General features: G+C 42.0%; 1 protein-coding gene across 1 annotated transcript; it reads left to right on the plus strand.

The window, feature by feature from the left end:
• Nucleotides 1–518: 518 nt before the first annotated feature.
• On the plus strand, nucleotides 519–7049 carry LOC311148749 (uncharacterized protein; the record flags this gene model as incomplete). The annotated part of the gene is made up of 9 exons (XM_084185718.1): nucleotides 519–2175; nucleotides 2295–2366; nucleotides 3539–3913; nucleotides 4271–4342; nucleotides 4638–4682; nucleotides 5320–5391; nucleotides 5539–5685; nucleotides 6044–6108; nucleotides 6986–7049. 9 exons carry the CDS (start codon nucleotides 519–521, stop codon nucleotides 7013–7015), a joined length of 2535 nt encoding a protein of 844 aa, XP_084041844.1. The 3' UTR covers nucleotides 7016–7049.
• Between the last annotated feature and the right edge of the window lie 271 nt (nucleotides 7050–7320).

Genomic DNA, 7320 nt, shown 5'->3' on the forward strand with positions numbered 1-7320 from the left:
AAGTTCAAACAGGTGCCATTAATACAGGTAACGAGTGGAGGACAGAGGAGCCTCTTAAAGAAGAAGTTACAGGTCTGTGAGAGCCATAAATCTTGCTTGTTTGTAGGTGACCAAATACTTATTTTCCACCATAATTTGCAAATAAATTCATTAAAAATCCTACAATGTGATTTTCTAGATTTTTTTTTCTCAATTTGTCTGTCATAGTTGACGTGTACCTATGATGAAATTTACAGGCCTCTCTCATCTTTTTAAGTGGGAGAACTTGCACAATTGGTGGCTGACTAAATACTTTTTTCCCCCACTGTAAATGTAAATTCTGTCAATTTGGAATTTACGTTATGGTCAAATTAATCTTTTTCAATTGGGTAAAAAATTAATGTGGAACTGTTAAAAGTGATTTGCTTAATTTCTTTTGATGCCGATGCTGTCTTTAGGTTGTTTAAGGATTTGTTTTCCATTAGCAGCATCCTGTAGGTTGCTAACATTTAGAAACTCTCTTTTAGAGCTCTTTCGTTATGGAAGTGCACAGTATTGGTCAGGGTGACTTGCATGTTGAGGTGGGCCTGCTAAGGAAGGAGGTGGACCTGCTGAAGCAATTGGTCTGTATGGGGGAGATGAGATGGATAGAGAGACAGTCTCTGGAGATGAATAGAGAGATGGTGTTGAAGGAAGTGGAGAGGGACATACTTGAGAGGATGAAGAGGGAGGAGAAGAAGGAGCATGCAAAAATAAATCAGATGAAGGATGAAGACTTGCTGTTGATGGATATTAGAATGAGGGAAAGGGAGAGAGAGATGGAGGAGGAAAGGAGGAGGTTCATGGAGAAATCTGAGAGGCAAAAGGTAGAGAAACAGATGGCGCTCCAGAAGAAAAGACAGGAGGAGAGAGACAAGTGGGAGATATCTGAAAAGAAGAGAGTGGAGGAATGGAAAGAGTTTTACTGGAAGGAAGAAGAAGAAAACCGAAAGGAAGATGCATGGATGAAAGCAGAGAGGAAGGTGGAAGAAGCAAATAGAAAGGTGGAAGAAGCAAAGAGAAAGATGGAAGAAGCAAAGAGAAAGGTGGAAGAAGCAAAGAGAATGATAGAAGAAGCAAAGAGAACGGTGGAAGAAGCAAAGAGAAAGGTGGAAGAAGCAAAGAGAAAGATGGGAGAAGAACAACAGATGCTGAAAAAGCAAGCCAGGCTAACGGAGACCCTGAGCGATAGAAAAAGAAGAGACGGGGAAGAGAGAAAGGAAGATGAAAATAAGTGTGTGAAGGAAGCAAGGGAAGGAGACAGGAGAGAGCTCCTGAAAGAAAAGAGACTAAGTGCAGAAGAAAATATGACACACATGGAGAAACAAACTAGAGAGCTGGAGGAGGAGAGGAAGAGAGAAGTTGAGAGTCAGATTAGAGAAGAGTTGAGAGAAAGGAAAGGCGAAAGAAAGCACGAGGAGGACATGAAAATAAGGAAACTGGAAGACACGGAGAGAGGTGAGATTTTAGGAAAAATGAGAGAGTTGGAGGAGATGACAATAAAGATGGAAAGACAGCATGCAGAGAAGACAGCGATGGAGAAGGAGGAAAGAAAGAGGGTGGAAGACACAGTGGGGAAGAAAAAGGTGAAAAATATAATCTTGGAAGTGTGGGAATTTCACTTTGGAAGTGATGAAAGTTCGGAGAGTGACGATAGCGAAAGTGAGGAAACACCAGACAGTGATACTGCAATTGTCAAAACAACCGAAAAGGTTGAGAAGGAAAACAGTTCAGATGAGAAGAAAGACAACAGTGTGGGGGTATGTCAAGATAGTGACACATCTGTGATTGAGGAAATCAACATGAAGAAAGACATGGTTGACAAAGACAATACAGACAACAACGTTGGTAAAGAGAAAACAACCCAAAACAACGAAAAGAAAGAGGAGGGTGAGAGAAAAGAGGGTCAAAGCCAAGACACAGAGACATACAAAACAGATGGAGCAACAGAATCTGACGAGCTCACTTTGACTCCTGGAAAGGGGTCAGATAGCAATGACTGTGAGAGTGTCAAATCCAACCAAGTGGAAGAAGAGGATGACCAAAAGGACAAAGGAGAGTTAGAGAGTCAGGAGGAGAGGAAGGAGGACAGGATACTTCCTGGAGTAGAGGGAGAGACTCAGCATCCTCAGGAAGACCAATCGGAAACGTCAAAAGGTAAAGAAGAAAGATGTTTGACAGCATGTGCAATTTGTCATTTTTCTGTTATTAATTGTAGTGAATGCCACTGACATCGATGACACTTACCTTTTCACACCTTTATCTTCAAATGTCAGATTTCTCCATCTTTGATGTGGCAGAGGTGAAGACTCAGGACCCTGATGAGGATCAACCAGAAAAGGTCAAAGGTAAAAAGGAGAGGGAATAGACAGAGAATAAAGTGTGATATGTGAGGTTAGCTTCAACACCTTAACTTATACTGTCTGTTTCCCAACTCCCTCTCTCCCAGATTCCTCCATCTTCTCAGCTGGTGCTGAGGTCAAACAGACCCAGTGCAAAGGTCATCTTAGTTTACAGTTCTTTTGTACATTGAAAGTGTTATACAACTGCACACATGGAGTGTGGTATTAACATCCTCCATTTTCCTTTGTCTTGTCAGATGTCTCCATGGTTACTGCAACTGAGTCAAAGACTCTGAATCCTCAGAAGGACCAGCCAGCAAAGTACAAAGGTAAAGACCAGGGCCCGGTTTCCTGATAGCGATGGAACTTAAGCTTACTAGTGTTTTAACGATGCATCGTTTTTATAATGGCCGAAGATGTCACATGCGTTTCCCAAAACACCACGCAGAGAGAACGTTCACTAAGTGCGTCATTGGAGTAGGTCTCGATACTGATCGAAAGAAAGGCAGGGCTGCTCTCTGATCAGATTTCTCCATTTAAATCTTACCTTAACATTATAATTATTCCACAATACTGATGACGGATCAGCTCCTAGAGAGCCATTACCACCTTATGGCTGCAAATATTGAGGCGGCTTATTCTAATGCTTACCCTATAATAATGCACTAAATCACAGATTCATTTGGCCCATCAGTGCGCACATGTTGTTACACATCATGAAATATATTGAGGTAAAAATTACAGACAGTGTAGCCTACAAATAGAAGTAAATTGACTGAACATGAAATTGATTTCAATATGATTGAAATATAGGCCTATACAGCCAACTGGATTTTTTTTCTAATGCAGTCATCTCGGTTTTCAGTTGAAGCAAATGTTTATCCTTCGCTTGTTGAATTGCAAAGATATTGGCAACTTCGTATTTGTAGTTAACTTCCTGCCGAAGTTATCGTCAGTCACAGAGAGACAGATAAACTGCTTGATTCTATGTTTAGCGGATGTCTTCTGTGCAGAAAGTGACGCGGAAGGGCAAAAAAAATCTAACGACGCATTTAGCTGTCTGATATCAGTGGAGTTTTCTGGTTGAATCACCCTTCTTTCCACCCAATTTTGTTTTTATGTGATGACGTTGAATCAACCTCTCTCTCTCTCTCTCTCTCTCTCTCTCTCTCTCTCAGAATTCTCTGTGTATTCCACGGGCAGTCGAGGCGTGGCCAAGGTCCCCCAGGTTCTGCAGGTCAAAGTGAGTAATAAAAGTGAGAGTGTCCAAAAGAAAGATGGGAATGACAAAGTAACAGCGCCAAAGACAGATGCAGAGCTCCTTATGGACAAATTTGAGAGGATAGCAGAAGAGGAGAGAATTTGGCCTTGTCAGAAGGATAGGAGAGATAAAGACCAGGCCAAAGAGATAGAGGGAAAGAGAAAGGAGGAGGAGGTGCTGTCTAAAGAAGAGCAGCGCAGGCTGAGGAATGAGAAGGCCTTACAGGAACACCTGGACAGGGTAAAGAATCCGGAAATGACAGGCAAACAGACCAGACAACCACAATGTAAAGGTAGGACCAGGCAAAGTGACAAGGGACTCAAACACAAAACATTTCATTCTCTGTGGTTTAAAAGCAAAGAGCACCATCGCGCTCTCCCTAAAGTTAGGTTGGTGCGTAAAACCCTTAAATTCAAATAAGCAATAAAGTGTGATGGTCCGCACTCAAAAAGATGTCGCATAAAGCTGACGTCATTTTTTTTGTTTTTGTTTTTGTCTTTTTCACTGCATGAGGGATAGCGTACACAGATTATGTGTGACTACTCCTCTGCTGCATTGAAACAGCCTATAGGACTTAACTCTACTTTTACTGCTGTGTGTTATTGTCCTATCAAATCTCCATTCATATATATTCCTTTTCTGTCCTTAGATTACTCTATTTTCACTGCATCAGGGCTAAAGAGCAAGGACCCGCATGATCAACAGTCAGCAAAATGCAAAGGTAAAACATGAAGGGGGATAGAGAGGGACAGACTTTTCACAAAGTATTTGATGACACAGTGCAAAGATAAAAAGGACGAGAGAGAGAAAGAGAGAGAGACAGAGAGAAAGAGAGAGAAAGAGAGAGAGAGAGAAAGAGAGAGAGAGAGAGAGACTAAGAAGAGAGAGACTAAGAAGAAAGACCACTAGTGGATAAGGAGAAGAAGAGCTCAGTGCTTAAAGTTCAGAATGTGAAGTGAGCATGAATTCCTTCAGTATGTTTATCTATCTCTCCTCTTTCCCACCTCTCTCCGCAGATTTATCCATCTTTTCAGCTGATGCTCAGACGCAGCAGTGCAAAGGTAAGAAATAGGAGGGGTGCAGCATTATGAATTGCTGTGTCATATAAGACCCACTACCCACTGGGCACAAACTGGTTGAATCACCCTTCTTTCCACCCAATTTTGTTTTTATGTGATGACGTTGAATCAATATGGAAAACTGCTTGGATTTGCAAAACGTCATCAATGTAAAGGAATTTCAGTAATGTTTGTATTTTTTTTCACCCAACTTTTAACCTAAATCCAATGACATGGTTCACATTTAGTTGATTTCACGTTGAATTCACGTTAGTTGACAACTCAGTCAAATGTAAATCAAAACTAGATGTTGAACTGACGTCTGTGTACAGTGGGTAATATTTTAATTTTTTATTTTCATGTCATCTTAGTTTACAGTTGTTTTGTACATTGAAACCATTCAATCTATGGTAGTCACACATTCATATTTGGATTGCAGCCTATTACATGAATACAATGATCTGTTGGACCATTGATATTCACTGTCCTTGAACTTGTCTAGTAAATTATATTGTGTTTAGTTAATTTGAAAGCATGTCCAGCATGAAAGCATCGTCAATATTGTACATCTTTTAGTGTTTAGGGTATTATTTTCAAACACACTGATATTAACACCAGCCATTTTCCTTTTTCCTGTCAGATGTCTCCATGGTTACTGCAACTGCGTCAAGGACTCTGAAAGCTCAAGAGGACAACCCAGCAATGTGCAAAGGTGAAAAAGGCTAGAATGACCATATTGATGCAATGATGCGTGCTGAGCTAGCTTGAAAGCTTGTTCAAGGTGTTTCTATTACGTCTCTATGTTATATCTGTCTAGTAATGTCCCTTCTCTCTCTTCTCTTGTCTGTGTTTGCTGCAGCTGGAGGAAAGACTCAGAACTCTCAGACGGACCAGGCAGCAAAGGTCAAAGGTGAACAGGACCTGACAAGTGGGGGAATTAATCAAGAGAAGACGGAGATAGAGGTCCTTCAGAGATCTCGTCAGGAACAGCTAGCTAAGTGCAAAGGTAAGGAGGGTTGGAGGTACATGCTATGATAAGTAGAGCTGTCTGAGGTGCTTTTTTAATTTTAAATACAACTTTTAGTAATTTAGCAGACGCTCTTATCCAGAGCGACTTAACAGTAGTGAGTGCATACTTTTTATACTGGCCCCACGTGGGAATCGAACCCACAACCCTGGTGTTGCAAGCGCCATGCCATACCAACTGAGACACACTAGGCTCTAAATAACAGCGATGATGTTTATTTCCAATCTCTCGCTCTCTCTCGCTCTCTCTCGCTCTCTCTCTCTCTCTCTCTCTCTCTCTCTCTCTCTCTCTCTCTCTCTCTCTCTCTTCTCTCTCTCTCCCTCTCTCTCTCTCTCAGATTTCTCTGTGTTTTCCACGAGCAGTCAAGGCGTGGCCAAGGTCCCCCAGTTTCTGCAGGTCAAAGTGAGTAAGAAAAGTGAGAGTGTCCAAAAGAAAGATGGGAATGACAAAGTAACAGATCCAAAGACAGTTGCAGAGCTCATTATGGACAAATATGAGGGGATGGCAGAAGAGGGGAGAAGGGGGCCTTGTCAGAAGGATAGGAGAGATAAAGACCAGGCCAAAGAGATAGAGGGAAAGAGAAAGGAGGAGGAGGTGCTGTCTAAAGAAGAGCAGCGCAGGCTGAGGAATGAGAAGGCCTTACAGGAACACCTGGACAGGGTAGAGAGGACAGGCAAACAGACCAGACAGCGCAGGCTGAGGAATGAGAAGGCCTTACAGGCACACCGGAACAGGGTAGAGAATCAGGAAGGGACCGGCAAACAGACCAGACAACCACAATGTAAAGGTAGGACCAGGCAAAGTGACAAGGGACTCAAACACAAAACATTTCATTCTCTGTGGTTTAAAAGCAAAGAGCACCATCGCGCTCTCCCTAAAGTTAGGTTGGTGCGTAAAACCCTTAAATTCAAATAAGCAATAAAGTGTGATGGTCCGCACTCAAAAAGATGTCGCATAAAGCTGACGTCATTTTTTTTGTTTTTGTTTTTGTCTTTTTCACTGCATGAGGGATAGCGTACACAGATGTTTCTGCTTTGCATCCTTCAGGGTGGTTTAGCATCACGTTGTACTCAGATGATGCCATCTTAATCCCCATGGGGAGGCTAGTAAAACTGTATTACATTTAAGTAACAGCAGTGTATCTCACTAAGGTACTGAGTTATGTGTGACTACTCCTCTGGTGCATTGAAACAGCCTATAGGACTAAACTCTACTTTTACTGCTGTGTGTTATTGTCCTATCAAATCCCCATTCATATATATTCCTTTTCTGTCCTTAGATTACTCTATTTTCACTGCATCAGGGCTAAAGAGCAAGGACCCGCATGATCAACAGTCAGCAAATGCAAAGGTAAAACATGAAGGGGGATAGAGAGGGACAGACTTTTCACAATGTATTTGATGACACAGTGCAAAGATAAAAAGGACGAGAGAGAGAGAAGAGAGAGAGACAGAGAGACAGAGAGAGACAGAGAGAGACAGACAGAGACAGAGAGAGAGACAGAGAGACAGAGACAGAGAGAGAGAGAGAGAGAGAGAGAGAGAGAGAGAGAGAGAGAGAGAGAGAGAGAGAGAGAGAGAGAGAGAGAGAGAGAGAGAGAGAGAGAGGAGAGAG

This window comes from Coregonus lavaretus (assembly GCF_964263955.1).
Source record: "Coregonus lavaretus genome assembly, chromosome: 21".
Taxonomy (NCBI): domain Eukaryota; kingdom Metazoa; phylum Chordata; class Actinopteri; order Salmoniformes; family Salmonidae; genus Coregonus; species Coregonus lavaretus.